The following is a 15,866-nucleotide window of genomic DNA, read 5'->3' on the forward strand; positions in this document are numbered from 1 at the left end:
CCAGACCACACATTTCTTAGAAGGTTGTGTCTTGGAGGACCATTTAAATCAGTGCTGTTCAACCAGCAGTTTCTTACCCTGACCTTGTGATGTCATGTTGACTCAGTTTTGTCCTGCGATTTTGTCCACTTTGAAGCGTCAGCAAGCAAATTCAGATATTGAGAGTGACTGAGAGCTGTAGAGCTCTCATATAAATACAGACATCCGTCGCTCGGCGACGGGGATACATTCTGAGGAATGCGTCGTTGGCGACTTCATCGTTATGCGAACATCATAGAGTGTACTTATGCATTACATTTACATTTATTCAAGCAGACGCTTTTGTCCAAAGTGACGTACATCTCAGCAAAAATACAATTTGTGCTTTACACTAAAAGAGACATGGCTGGAGACATGTCATTCTCAGGTAAATCTAATTTGTTACCTTCCACTTGATGCATCGATCGATGTTCATCGCTTGGGTAGGTGCGTAAAGCGCAGGATAGGTGAATCCTGATAACCTCCTACCAATTTTTTTTTTTCCAATAATATAAGATACACAAACAATCGCATACAATGCCGGAGCAGCGGCTGTATAAAGGCTTATCTGGGGATGCTCATGAAGTTACGGTACATGAACATTTACACCATACATGAGCTGGAGAGATCTTGGGGCAAAATGGGTCCGGAAAAGGTGAGTTTTCAGACCCTTCTTGAATGTAGACAGAGTTTTTCCGTAGTTCTGAGTGAGAAGGGAAGGTCATTCCACCACAACGGAGCCAGAACCAGGAACCTCCGTGCTTTATACAAACCAAGATGGTATAGCCTCGATCATAGAGTGTGCTTATACAAACCTAGATAGGATAGCCGCAATATAGTCAAGAGGTGCAGTAAACACGAGGTCTTTGACACTGCTGCCGACGTAACAAAGCATACTGTTTTACAGTAAACTTTTTTTATAAGTAGAAAGAGTACACCGTAAAATAATGATAAAAAGTATAGTATAGTAAATACATAAAGCAGTAACATAGGTGTTTATTATCATTATCAAGTATTATGTACTGTACATAACTGTATGTGCTATAGTTTTATTCGACTGGCAGCGCAGTAGGTTTGTTTACAGCAACACCACCATGAACACGTGAGGAACACATTGCGCTACATCGGCGCTGGTCGGTAAGAATTTTTCAGCTCCATTATAATGTTATGGGAACACTATCGTATATGCGCTCAGTCGTTAAGCGAAATGACGTTAAGTGGCGCGTGACTGTGCTGCCTAAAGTCCGGATTTTGAAACGTTCATAGGAGTCCTCGTGATTTGTTTCAGTTGGTCAGTGAGAGGAGGTGTAGCGCAGACCCATGTAACAGAACACGGGCTTTCGAAGATGATGCGGAGACTGTGTTCCCTGCGATAATAATGACTGAAGCATGAAGAGACACTTTTGACACGGTAGATGGATGGAACACACCTCAGGAAATGCCCACCCCCAGCTTGGCATTCAGCCAGGTTTTGTTCCAACTTCTCTGGAAATTTTATTAGTATTTATCTGGCAGAGTCCACCTGGAAGTTCAGTTAGGGCTGTAGGTGTGTGTAAGTCATGAAGAATATGGCACAGGAAAGCAGAAGCCTACGCAGAGCTCTGGTAAAGTACAAGCTTGCGTGACACTGTCTCATACCAGCTTTACTGCATGAGTGACAGGCGGGAAACTTGGCAGAGAGCAGCACTGACACACATAAGGGTAAATGTAGCACATGTGGCACGTACTGGTTATGAACAAATGAAGAAACTGCTGAAAAGTGTCTGCAGTGGAATTTCTCAAGTCTATGAGTGTGATCATGCAAGACACTAATTTTTTGTTGAATAGATTGTATATGTGAAGGACTGCAGTTCGTGATGTTACATTACTTTTTAAATTATGTATTGTAAGAGAAATTTTTAAGCTTAAAATAAACAGGTCAATTGTCTCTCTATCCATCACATTTATGAGCACCATAACACCTATGACTATACCACAATTCTTTTTTAATTCATTGTATATCTGGGCTGCACAGGTGGGCAGCATGGTGGCACAGCGAGTAGCGCTGCTGTCTCACAGCGCTTGGGTGGTACGAGAGGACTTGGGTTCGATTCTCGCTCAGTGTGTGTGGAGTTTGCATGTTCTCCCTGTGTCTGCATGAGTTTCCTCTCACAGTCCAAAGACATACTGTTCAGGTTCACCCATAGTGTGTGAGTGACAGAGAGAGTGTGTGTTCCACTGATGTATGGATGAGTGACCCATTGTAAGTAATGTATGTGGCAGTGTAAGTCACCATGGTGAATAAGGTGTGTGGGCTCATAACACTACAGAGAGCTTGTTGGAAGTCACTTTGGAGAAAAGGGTCTGCTAAATAAATAAATGTAAATGGATATCTCGAAGTCCTTTGGAGCTATAGCTATGCTCTACTAGATCTCTAGGTACAACACTTAGTCCTCTGCAGAATTTCTCAGATTATATGGTGATGGTGAGGAGTATCAGGGATTGGCAGGGGGTTGAGTACAGAGACCTAGTGAAGTGATGCAGATGGAATGTGGTAACAATGGTTCACTGTCTTCAGTGGCCATTGATGGAGAGAAAGTGGAGGTTTTGGGAATGTATTTGTATCTGGGTATCCACACAGGCAACACTGAAGCTCTGTTCAAGAAGGGTAACAATTGTCTTTACAGTACTTTCTGGAGAGGTTCAGGTCTTTTGGAGTAAGCAGGTCACTGCTGCAGATGTTACACCAGTCTGTTGTAGCAGGTAGTCTCCTGTGCGGTTGTGAGCTGTGGCAATGGCATTACTACAGGTGACACCAGCAGACTGAGTAAATTCGTATATTAGGAGATGCTGCTTGTTTTCATCTCCAGGTTCTCCAACTTATGTATTTTTGAATGTGAGTGTAGACTGACATTATTCCATTAACATCTGACACTTTCTAAAGTTGGAGATTCCCCTTTAGTAGGATACTTCAGTGCCAAGAAAAATATCAAGCTCAAATCTATTATTTCCTCCATCCCGCTCCAAAGAGATGCTGACATCCAGTCAAGCAAAGGTATAATTTTCGTCCCTCAATGATGAAGCTACATCCTCACAGAAGAAATATCCTGAAGAAGAAGAAATGGTCCATTCTTTGCAAACGGTGGGCTCTGTGAAGCCAGGAAGCAGTCAAGCCATAACAGAATAGCCTCTTTGTTTGCTGGCTCTGGTGCCCAGCTGTGGCCTTCACAATGGTCCCCTTGACCACAGATTGGGAGCCCCGTCTCCCGTCACCCTGGCAAGGTAAGGACGCGGCCCCCTGGGGTCTCGGACTACCTGTCGTCAGGTCTTTTCACTTCCAGTGAGCCCTGCACTTAGATTTCAGCTTCCATACCTGGAACCAAGTACGAAAAGAGCGTGGGAATATGAAGGGAACGTTCTTCCAAGATGAACTGGTGTTATCCCTGCTGCTCCTCCTCTCACTTCTTGTCATGGGAAGAAACAGAAGTGTCTTTCCTTTGCTTTGTTTCTACTTTGAATAGGTTTTGCTGTGTCTGTGTCAGCTGGGTCATACACAGGACACCTGTAGATTTGTTCTCTCTGTCTTCACATGGTTTCCTTCAGGTTCTCTGTTTTCCTGCCACAGTCCCAAGACATGTTAAAAGTTTGTCATTTAGTGACTCTAAATTGCCCATAGTGTGTGTGCATGTGTTTGAGTGAATGAGTGTGTGCCGTCGCTCTACAATGGACTGGTGTCCCACCCAGGGTGTACCCTGCCTCTCACTCGATCCTTCCGGGATGGGCTCCAGACCACCACAACCCTGCTCCGGACAAGCAGTTGCCAGTAGCAGATGGATGGGCAGAGTTTCTTTGTTTGTCACTTTGCTGTAAATTTTCTTCTGCACTCTTATTCTTTTATTCGTTTGGTGCAGAGATTTAATTTTTTTTTTTTTTTTTTTAATGATTTGTTACCCTTATTTCCTTACATAAAAACATATTTGCTCAATCAGTTTCCCAGAAAGTGACCTAAAGTCAGTCATCAAGCATTTGTGGTTCCTCAAGGGGAATTCTAGACATGTCCATTGAGTAAGTTTTGTGCCACGTTACAAACCTCACGCAAGGCAGTGACTGAGTACATCATGCATGCTATTGCTACACAAGAACTGGCAATCCTGTGAGCTGTGCATTTCACAACTGTCTTTACACACTTTTTCCCATAAGTTTAGTTCAATTTGTGGGAAGTGACGATGTTCTTCCTTTTTCAGTTCCAAGTCGCAACTGTGTGAAGTGACAGCACGTCAAGTGCAAACAGTGCATGACATAACGATAACGGTCAGAATACACAGCTCACTCCAGTTGTTCACGTCTTCATCCGTCACACACAGCACGGGTTGAGGTTATGTTACCACAAGGCGTGAGCCGACAGCTGTTCTTTCCACACCTTTTCCATTGCGCTGCATTCCTCTTATTTGGGAAAACTGGGCTACAACACTCACAGATTAGACCTTTGAATAAATAACATTTACTCCTATAATTTACACTGGCAGGTGTACGTCGAAAGTCAAATATCCTTGGCACCAGTTTAACACTGACACTTAGATCTGTTCTAATATTTTTTCAGAGATCTACATCTACAATTAATGAGACTGATACCAGCCGGCAAGATACCTGTGTCACATTTCTAATTCTAATTGCCAAATGCCACACCTGAACAAACAATGGTTTCTGTTTTTGCATGCAGAACTGTGAGGTTTTTGTCCTCATTAGCACATGATGATTTTGTCCTTGCAACACACCACCATGGGCCCATGCAGTACCTGGTTTCTCCGTTCCACGTTGTCCTTGTATTACCTATTTGTCCGATTCGAAATGTTTCCCGTCATGACTTGCTCTGAGAATGGCACGGCTTTTCTCTTCCCTCTCGGTCCTGCAGGTCACAGTCGCGCTGCTCGGTGTGTACAGTTTACATCTGCATTTGGAAATGTGTTAGTGTGGGGACAACAGGCAAAGCAGGGGTTCAAAAATGCCCCTGCAATTGAAGGATATGGGTTTGAATCTCTCCTCCTGCTGACCCATGATCAAGGTATTTTCCCTGAATTAATAGGGTAGGGATTTTATTGAGAAATATCCAGAGGTGTACAAAACCTTTTTGTTTTTTACCTCTGGGGGACCTTTGCTGAGCAGGGGAGAATTCAAACAAGTGTTGTGTGCCTTATATATCAAGCGATCTTGAAGATGTTAGGAAGCAGGCTGAGCAGCGCTTAGAGCTGATGTGTGTGGACCTGGAGATCGCAGGTCTCAATCCCATCTCCTGCTGCCAGGCACAATGTGCGGCACCTTAAAGCATGAAAACATAAACAGTATAAAAAGCAGCTGTGCACAGTGAGGAAGCGTATCCATTATTGAGTCAGACCAGTAAGGAGAGGTTATGACGAATGAGCTCTGCATCATCTGTTTGAAGACGTGTGATCTTTGAGGGCTGCTCCACGTATCAGCGAGCCCAACGTGCACATATGGTTAACAGCAGAAAGGACTGACACTTTTCTCGCAGTTGGGAGGAAGCTCAGGCTTCACAAAGGAAAAAGACTCTCGGGCATTTGAGTGACCCCTTCCTCGCACAGCAGGCCCCTGTCCAGGCATGTTCCACCTGTGAGTCAGTGAGGAAACTGTGCTCCTCTAGGCGCACTGATGTAACTGGCTTCTTGCAAATGACGCCGGTTGTAAGATCTGCCAGGGGTTCAGAAGCAGAGCTGCTCAGCATCATACAGGACATATCATTACATGAAGTTTTAATGAAAATCCAGTCGTTTCATTTGGCTGAACCAATGAGCAGGCGTTCATGAGCCACATGTACCAATAGTGTCAAAATACACACATACTCTTTACTCTCAGCCTTCACCTTTATATGCTTTTTCACTTGTACCTTTATGGCACCTTCAGTGTAGAGGTTTTTTATGGATACGCACAAAGCTTCACACAGATCTGTGAAAACCTATAATTAATGATTCGTCATAGTAGTTGTTACAGTTTACATTCTCATTTTTTCCAACAGCAGCAGTCTGTACTTCCCCCGGTCCACATAATCCTCTGACAGAGTGTGTGGGAGGAGGACGTTCAGAAAGCAGCACCTCCCCCACACCTCCAGCCACCCGCTCGAGGTCCCAGCGATACACTCCAGTAATCACAGGGAGCTGCGGTCGCAAGTGCTCACCTTTCCCAGAAACAAGGCTGCGGTTCAGTGGACGGTCAGGAGAGCTCAGCCGGAACGCCAGTGGGAGGGCTGTACGACAACACCAGGGTACACCGGGGTACAGTAGGCAGGCTGACAGTCTGCATCCTAGAATCCCTACAGCTGTTCCCATAGCCACTGCCCTCTATGAACGATATGAGGGCAGGTAAAATAATGTTTCGAACTACTTTGGCTCCAACAGATGCTGGTTCAGATCTCCTGCTGTAGTGCTCTGGAGTAATGTTGTATCCTGAATTACTCCTGTAGAAATTACCCAGCTATGTAAACAGGTAAATGAGTGTAAGATGCTCGGGGGGTGTCAGTTCAATGGATTAATTCAAAGACACCTGTGGAGAAATAAACAACCAATTGACTAGTATAAGACATTGTGGAATTTAACATTCAGTACAGTCTCTGGCCTTCTTACACAGTGTGTATAATCTAGTTCAAAAATCCTCTGAGTATTATTTTCATTTTCTTTACTGTTCGCTGACAACCTTTGTCCAAGGTGACTTAAATGGATAGTATTGTATGGTATCTTTCCTTTTGCTGGAGTTGACCAATTAGATATTTTTATGTGTAGCATTTACACATTTACATGATAGCAATTCACTTTCACTAAAGGGGGCATGGTGGTGCGGCACAGGGCTTGTGTCCTTTGGGGAAAGGTTTGAATCCAGCTCAGCCGCTGTGGCGTTTGCATGTTCTCCCCATGTCTGTGTGGATTTCCTCACATATTGTTTAGGTGTGTGTGTGTGTGTGTGTGTGTGTGTGTGTGTGTGTGTGTGTGTGTTTGGGAGGGCTACCCTGCAATGTACTGGCATCCCATCCAGCATGAACCTCTAGCTTTATGTCCACTCACTCTAAAACAGGGTCTGGTCTTCCTGAAAGTGAGTATTTATATGTCTGTTTTAATTGAAAAGTACAACTTTTGTGGGATATTTTTCCTTATTTTTGAAAAAAATTACAGTGATATCAATGGATTTATCTGAGCTCATGAAGGCCTGTGTCATGTTTCTTTAGCCATTTTCACACCCACTGTACTGTGTTGCTCCATATCGTATGAGCAATAAAAACAAAATATCTACTTTCCCTACATATTGCCTTTCTTACTGAACTTTCATGGAAGCCCATGCCAGCTTTCTGTATTGTTCACTCTATTTTTTACGGCAGACAGTATTCAGAGAGCTACTTGCTGTCTTTGATGACCTGAATGAATGATTGAGTCCACAGTTAGATATACAGTTGTATTATTTTACAAATGCTGAAGGAGGGTGGTGCAGATATTTTTGTTTTGTATATGTGATGTTTTCCACGACTCCACCCTTTGGGTTGCCAAGATAAACAGTAACAAGCAAACCGGGGTTAAAATATTTCCGTGCAGTTTGTACATTCCTCTGAACGTGAAGGACTGAGTTCTAGTGTGTGTGTTGCAGAGCTGTAGTCACAAAAAGACATGGATTTAATGACAAGTTAAAGTAAATTACAAACACGTACATACACACACACTGGCAGAAACTGCTTGTCCCGAGCGGGGTCGTGGCGAACCGAAGCCTAACCTGGCAACACAGGGCATAAGGCTGGAGAGGGAGGGGACACACCCAGGATGGGATGCCAGTCCATCACAAGGCACCCCAAGCAAGACTTGAACCCCAGACCCAACAAAGAGCAGGACCTTCTGCACCACCACACCCCCATACATATATACTATCTGCAAATATAAAAATATATGTACAAACAACCCTTTTGACTGTTTTAACGTAAATAACTGCATAAATACTGTACGTAGAGTCATCATGCCAGGCTACAGAAGAACATTCTCTATGTAGTCAGAAGAATCTGTGTACTTGGAGAAAACTTCCTCACATTCAAACACAAATGCCATCAAAACCACCTAGTTTAACATGGTAAATGAATGTGGAGAGAAGGTAAAGTGAGTTGGAGAAGGACAGAGTGGAGACTGAGAGCTCTGGGCCTCAACAGCCCTCCATGCTGTGGTGTTTTTTCATGACCCAACAACACTGTTATCGTTACACTGGTTGGTAGGAAGCCACATTATTTCAGTTTGGTTTCAGTATCAGAGAGATTTCATTGAAGCCCAGCCAGAGAAAGCAGCTCTGGGATGTGTCACGGGGACAGGAGAACAGATATAGGTGCCCGTCTAATGTTTGAAAGCCTTTTCTGGGCACGGAGAAGGACACCTGTGGAGATGAGAGAGACCACGAGAAGTGAGGAGAACCTCCTTGGTGTCCCTCACAAAAAAATTTTGTTGGCTTTGTTTCAGTTTCAGAACTTTCCGTTAAAGTTGGACGTTGACCTAAGATCAGTAAGTGGCGCTCAGTAAGTTCTCAAGAAGAAGGAGCAGATAAGTCCAAGAAAACCATTTTTTAACTGAAAAAATATCCTGGAGAATTAAACCATGCGGATTTATTTCCTAATTTACATTTGCATGACTCATTTGATGTTGGAGCCAAACATTTTACACTTGGTGGTGATAATATAGTCTAACATACAGTATATAATGCATTTATACCGCTGAGAAAAGAGGATCCAGGAAAGCATTTTTGTGAAGGACTTTTTGAAATCTTTTTATTGATTTATACCTCACTGCCAAAATAGAATTTTATTATTACAGAATGTCCATACATATTCAATTAGGATCATATACAGTATCGGTTGCACATGCTGTTAATAACCTGAATGTGTTACATGTTAAATAAAAGGGGGTTCGAAAACTTACGCTGTTTTGTAATTTTTAAGAAGAATTAAGAATATTTTCCAAAAAAATGCTCAGGAATTACACTAAGATGATGAGAAAAAAATAACTTTTTTTTTCAGGGAAAGCAGATCACTGGAACTTCACTGCATTCTGAATTACTAACATCTCATTTCCAAGGAACGGAAGAGAGAATTTTACAACTACAGAATTTCCCCACATTTCCAGTCAACACTCATCTGTTGCGTCTAACCAGCAACTTGATATTTGTCCTTAGATAAAAAGGCGAGAATTCTTATCATGTTTCTTGATGCTTAACTTACAGTAATGCAGAAACATTCACTCAGAGGTAACCTACATTAGCCAGATCTGTCACATATAGACAAGTATTTGAGTTATGGGTAGAATTTACATATGAAGAAGGTGTGCTGCGATTCTCTGATCAGGTTTGGTATGTGTACAACTTGCATCTGCATTTTTGCGTGTCAACCATTGGCGCCCGTCCAGCTGCCAGAGCACGCAACTGGGGATCTGGTTACATAATGGCCCTGCAAAGCAGGTGAGAGGAAGCAGGTCCAAGTGGGCAGATCCCTGGAGACACAAAAGAAATGGGCAGGTTGATCTCATAACCAGCTGGGTGACTTGTTCTCTCCACTAAGCCCGAGTCTTGATGACCACCGCGTCTTGTTGCCATGGCTGCTTTCTGCTGTGGCACAACACGTGTGTGTTAGTTGGAAGCATTCTTACGCATTAGAAAACTCTTCCGTTCAACTTTCCCTATTTCTTCTTTCGCACCTCGGCTTGACAAGGTGGTGACGGCAGGCTGAAAGGTGGGACACCCTACCCCAGATGTGAAGCAAGCGGCTGTCCTGGGTGCTGAACTGCCTCTTGACTGAACTGGAGCTCAACACATTTCAGTGCTGACTACAGTATCTACCCCATGATGCCCCTTGGGTAGGCTGATGCCCCTTTTTGCTCCAGTCAAAGCTTTAAAAGTTAAACATTTGTCTTGTCGGTGCTATGTACTGGACAGGTAGCCAGGCTGGATAAGGGTTATTAAGAACACTGCAAGTCTCCTTGAGTTATTAATGTGTATTTTTCATTTATTTATTTAGCAGATGCTTTTCTCCAAAGCGACTTCCAGTGAACTCTATGCAATGTTATGAGCCCACACACCTTATTCACCGTGGTGACTTACACTGCTAGATACACTACTTACACTGGGTCACTCATCCATACATCAGTGGAACACACACCCTCTCTGTCACTCACACACTATGGGGGAACGCGAACAGCATGTCTTTGGAGTGTGGGAGGAAACCAGAGCACCCGGAGGAAACCCACGCAGACACGGGGACAACATGCGAACTCCACACAGACCTCCACCCAGGTGCCGTGATACAGCAGCACTACTCGCTGTGCCACCCGCTTTTAAAATGTAAGATGTATTGAGATGTGTTGCAGTTGATAAATATCTTATGCACCACAAAAATTTCATTTTAAAACATGGTGCCGTTTTAAAGTCCTTCTTCGTGACACCGTTTTCTATTTAGAATGTAAACACTTGTGCTGATTGCAATATGACAATGTGATGACTATGTAGAACTCCAGGGCAACCCACTCTGAGGTGTCCAGGACATTCTGACATATCTCACTCCCATTACCGAGGGGTTTTCAGCCATGGTTCTGTTAGACCCACAGTGTCACTTTTCTTTTTTTTCTAGCTGAGACTCTAAATTACGCTCGATTCATCTGTTGATGGAATGCACTCCAAGTTTCAAAACGTTTTAATCTGAATTCATTTACTTTTTATATCATTTCAGAGGGTATCAATCCAGATTAATGTTAGGCAAATAATATCTGTAATAATGAAAGGATCAGAAAAAGTTTTCCTCATTAAGGGTGGTTTGGCTATTAAAGACAGATGTGGTCTTATATTTTTAGTAACTAAGTGATCAGTTAAGAGAGATTCAGCACTTTTTTTCTTTTTATTTTGCTTTCATTTAGAACTGATCAAAATGAATGAAATAATTGGTAACCCTATAACAATTTTCTTTCACGCTGAAAAGCATGTGGAAGCATCGCAGCTGTAAAAGCCGCTACCTTTCAAGGGACTCAGGTTCAAGTCCCCCCTCCTGTTGTTGCACCCTTGAGCAAAGCACTTACCCTGAACTGATAGGGTAAAAATTACCCAGCACTATTAATGACGGAATTGTTGTAAATTGCTTTGGTGAGAAAAGCATCAGCTAAATGAAAGAATGACTAAACATACTCAGCCTGTCATTTTGCTCGGCAAGGTTTGAATGGTGTAGCTCATTCAGTCAAACTGTCTCAGTAATTAATAATGAATAAATTAATATTATGGCTGCAACAAAACCAGCAAGCACTGGGAACGGGACCAGTTATCGAAGACCCTCACGCTAAAGAAAAGAGGGGTTTCCCAGCAAGTGAAAATGTACAAAGTAAATCGCAGAATTATGTGCTTCTCTTGACTTTTCATTTCCCACTTTGGATTTTGTCACATCTATTATCCATCCAGAATAGCAGCAGACGGAAGAGGAGAGAACCTTCCTACAGATAGCGGTGAAGGTGAGAGCGAGTCTTGGAACAGCAGGGCCATCTAGTGTCTCTGAGATCAGTGGATCGGGATGCGTGAGAAGGCAACGGCTTCCGGAAATGAGCTCTCTGACCGGAGGGCTGTAATAGTGACTGCATCTTCATGGCATCACAATTAGCTCTGTGTTCTCAGCAACATAAACAAGGCTTTGTTCGCCACATAATGGTATTACTGTCTCTGCGCAGCAAGTCGACAGTCGGGAATAACTTAATCGTTAGCAGGTATAAGTACAAGAGTGGTTTCATTAAGGGAAAAAATGCTAAACCACACCTGGAAAAACATCAGATGACACATAAGTATTTCCTTTGAGTCATAAATTCTGAGTTTGTGCATTATGGCGAAGAATATAAATGGGGTTTTCAACAGGAAGCTCGAGACTAAAACACCTCCTGTCAGCACCATTTATTCATTCAGCTGACGCGTTTTTCCAAAGCAATTTGGAATGTTAAGCTGCTTACAATTATTCACTCGTTCACACAGCTGGGTCATTTTTTACTGGGGCAATTTAGGGTAAGTATCTTGCTCGAGGGTACTACAGCCTGAAGTGGGATTCAAACCTGCAGCCATTGGGTCAAAAGGCAGCAGCTCTCCTACGAATGGTTGCTCAAAAATACAATATATAAACTCACACAAACCTTCTAGTTGTGCACAGGCTCCGCAGCACCCCCCACGAGGAGACACACACTTTTCAGTTGACTCCAAGCGAAACTGGAACCACACCGCGTCTCTGCAACTGCTACTGGGCTCCAATAGTTGTAGGTGCTAAAATTTAACTAGTGAAAAAGGGTTTTTCTGTCATAAATCAACAGTTTACTGTAAAATAAAACAATTGCTGTGATGAGAAACTACAAATTAAACAAAGTTTTTGACACAGCTTTGAGTCTTGACACAGTGGCATTGTAATGAAAATCATTTTTGGCTGTACTGTGGCATCATTCCTGACACACATACAGTATTTGGAAGTTATTTATGATGAGCTCTAGTGACTGAACACAGCCATTTGAATCTCAGTAGCTTTTTTAGGTTTACAAACAAAATTGACAGAAGTTGTTTGACCAGTTTAACCGATCCATTGACAAGATTAGACTGACTCAAGTCGCTGGTTTCACAAGTATTCTTCTAGTGACAAAGGGCAAAATCGTTTCTACCGGCTACTTTGTAAATGCTTAACTTATGCAGCTTTCAATTCCATTGAAAAAGACTATATGCAGCTACTAGTTCATATGGTGGTATGTGACAAATTGACTGTACTAACGAATCATGTGTCTGCATCCAGAGCTTTCCTTCTGTTGATGCAATGCATTTTTTCTATTGTTCTTCTGGGGGATGCGGGGGCATGGTGGCGCAGCGGGTTTGGCTGGGTCCTCCTCTCTGGTATGTCTGGGGTTCGGATCCTGCTTGGGGTACCTTGCAATGGACTGGCGTCCTGTCCTGGGTGTGTCCCCTTACGCCCTGTGTTGCCGGGTTAGGCTCCGGTTCGTCGCGACCCTGCTTGGGACGAGTGGTTTCAGTCAGTCAGTGTGCGTGCGTGTGTGCGTGTGCGCGCGCATTGTTCTTTGGAGTAAAGCATCTGCTAAATGAATAAATGTACAGTAGTGTAAATTTGATGTAAACACACACTTAATAATATACAGGTGCTGGAGCAACCACGTCTTTTCAAGAGTCTTACACTAGAAAAAGGTGCAAAACTGGAGATTAAGCGTCTCAAATTTATTCACTGGACGGCTCAGTTTGGGGTAGGTTCCTTGCCACTGTTACATGTTCATTTCCTCCGCAGTGAAGCGTTTCAGCCTCTCGTTAGAACTCCATTTCCCATAATGCGTCAGTGCTCACAGGAAATAGTCACTTCCGTTTTGCTTCCGCGTTCGGGGCTTCCGCGAGGTCGCGCTTTGCTTGCGCCGCGTGACTCAGCCGGAGCGCAGGAACGATGGGGGACGGCGGTGTGAAGGCGATACTCTTCGATTTGGACAACACTCTCATAGACACGGCTGGGGCGAGCCGAGCGGCCATCCTCGAAGTAAGAGCTTAAGGGAATTGTGCTGTTGTAACGCAGGGCTGTTTGCGGACTGCGCTGACTGCGAGTCACTGTGTGGTCTGTGGAGTCCAGGTGTGAGTGAGGTTTGTCCAGTGTGGCTGTCCGCACTGCGTCTCATTTTTGGTTGTTTGCGACGTTGCACCGATCGGATCATGATATTATAGTAGTAGTGGGACAGGATCGTTGTTTTGCCGCGAAGAGAGAGGGAAGCGCGACAACAAAGTGCACTAAGTTATGTGACAAAAAGACACATGATGATGATGAAATGAGTAACAATCAATGGCCAAGGCACCGCTTACAAAGTTACTACTGTTACTAGAAGACAAGTAAAAGAGGTTCAAGCAGTCAGTGCCATGACTCCAGGTGCTCAGTGGACCTCCGGGTCCTGGACTGACAGCGGAGGTTCTCCAAGGAGCCGCTTGCCAAGCCTTGGCGCACCTAGACCGTCCTGGATCGTGGATAATCCAGTGGCTCCATCCAAGGGCTCGTGATGATCATTTCGTGGAGGGGATGCGATCCGCTGTCCGTAAGAGACACGGCGCTCCTCCGCATCCTCCCGCCCGAGGCCCACAGCGCAACCTGCTGCTTTCTTTTCAAGCTTGCGGAGTCCCCCGACCCCCGGCACACGGCAGCTGTTGTAGTTGCAGTTGCATCGCAATTGTTTTGTTGAGCAATGCAAAAATATCGGTAAAACGTCACACAGAAACGGAAGGTAAAGCCGAGTAAAACAATGAAACTACGAAACTACGTCAACTGCTGCAGTGCGCTTTAACAGGAGCAAATACCGTGTTTCCTGCCAAGTTAACTTTGGCTGCTTTTATAGGTCACAGAGTTACTGAAGACCAGATTCGATGACGAGCATGTCGTCGGAGATATTTGTGAACGTTTCAACATGAAGCTGCTCCAGGAATCCTTCCAGCCTTCGAGAGACTTGACGATCGACCAGGTACGCATCGGTCACTGGGACCAGGCCATTCGGGAGGCTGGCGGCAAAGGTCCGGACTCCGCCGTGGCCGCTCGGTGCTATTGGACATGGAAAAATACCCGGTTAACGCTCTTGTCCATTCCCGAGCCTTTCCGGAACCTGCTGCTGGACCTGAGGGGGACTCTCAAGCTCTTGCTGCTGACCAACGGGGAGGTGCAGACGCAGAGGGAGAAGATCCAAGCCGTGGGTTGCGAAGGCCTCTTCGACGCCATTGTGGTGGGTGGGGACCATGCCGAGGAGAAGCCGGCCCTCTCCATTTTTCACCATTGCTTCCAGGTGCTGGGGGTTGGGCCTAAGGATTGCGTGATGGTGGGAGACTCTCTCGGCACAGACATCCTCGGCGGCATCAACGCCGGCGTCCGCGCCACCGTGTGGGTGAATGGCACCGGGACCGCGTCCCCCGACGTGTCCATTAAACCGGACTACACGGTACCCTCCGTGCTGGACCTGCCCTCGGTTTTAGCCTGTTTGAATCATTCCGTTGACCGTTCCGCCATGAGGTCAATCTAAAGGGGATCGCTATCCGAATGACGCGACTGTCAAGATTCATCGGAACCCAGAAGAGGGATGGTGGGCTGGCTTTGAAGGACCGTAACCAGTTGGAGTTTCAACATTCCGTGGTCGTGATATAGGGCATCTGTCCACCAACAAGATCACCTTCAGTTGCTTTTCTCAAAAACTCTACTTTGGTGTAAAGTGCCCTCTTTGTGGGCTATTCCATTATACAACTGCTGGCTTTGATTGAAGTGATTTACGATTTTTCCTCAGAGGGGTATTTTACTGCAACAGTACAGAAGGTTGCAGGCTCATTGCTCACACAGCCCACATCTGTTTCTTTGCTGCTAGGATCCCATTCAAGGCTGATCCCTCCACACCACATTTCCTGTACCTCCTCCACCAGCCACTCTCTTCTTGTCTCTCATGATTATCTGTGTTCTTGTACATCATCATATTTATTCTTTCAGCTGACACTTTCCTCCAAAGCAACCCACAGTGTTAATCTGTCTACAGTTATTTATCCATTTATAGAGCTGGGTACTTTTACAGGAGCAATGGAGTGTTAAGTACTTTGCCCAAAGGGCATTGTAGCTGAAGGGGGGGGGTTTGAACCTACAACCTTTGGGTCTAAAGGCAGTAGTACTAACTACTACACTACTGGGCTTGTAAAGGAACATGAAGAGTCTCCCTAAGTTCATGTAGGGCACCCAGAGTGCCCTACACATTAATGCACTTTAGAGAACTAAATGTTATTACTTTTTTTTTTAAAGCCACTCCATGGGGGGACCCAGTAGTGTAGTGGCTAGAACT

The 15,866-nt window shown here is 44.5% G+C and overlaps 1 protein-coding gene across 2 annotated transcripts; it reads left to right on the forward strand.

Annotated features, from left to right (window-relative positions):
- The first annotated feature begins 13,424 nt into the window (after nucleotides 1-13,424).
- Nucleotides 13,425-15,334, forward strand: nanp (N-acetylneuraminic acid phosphatase). 2 transcript variants are annotated; one of them, XM_018738150.1, is made up of 3 exons: nucleotides 13,425-13,555; nucleotides 14,397-14,519; nucleotides 14,646-15,334. In XM_018738150.1, the coding sequence occupies exons 1-3, from the start codon at nucleotides 13,466-13,468 to the stop codon at nucleotides 15,066-15,068; spliced, it is 636 nt and encodes a 211-aa protein (XP_018593666.1). In that variant the 5' UTR covers nucleotides 13,425-13,465; the 3' UTR covers nucleotides 15,069-15,334. The 2 variants fall into 2 exon arrangements, with proteins under 2 accessions (XP_018593666.1, XP_018593665.1); XM_018738149.1 differs by having other exon boundaries at nucleotides 14,397-15,334.
- Nucleotides 15,335-15,866: the final 532 nt, after the last annotated feature.

The sequence above is a fragment of the Scleropages formosus genome, chromosome 8, assembly GCF_900964775.1.
Source record: "Scleropages formosus chromosome 8, fSclFor1.1, whole genome shotgun sequence".
Lineage (NCBI taxonomy): Eukaryota > Metazoa > Chordata > Actinopteri > Osteoglossiformes > Osteoglossidae > Scleropages > Scleropages formosus.

Excerpts from the sequence above, each read along its gene's own strand:
- nanp (XM_018738149.1), top strand. The coding sequence starts at position 13,466 with ATGGGGGACGGCGGTGTGAAGGCGATACTCTTCGATTTGGACAACACT. Across the intron at positions 13,556-14,396 it reads GCCGAGCGGCCATCCTCGAA|GTCACAGAGTTACTGAAGAC; the intron begins GTAAGAGCTTAA and ends CTGCTTTTATAG.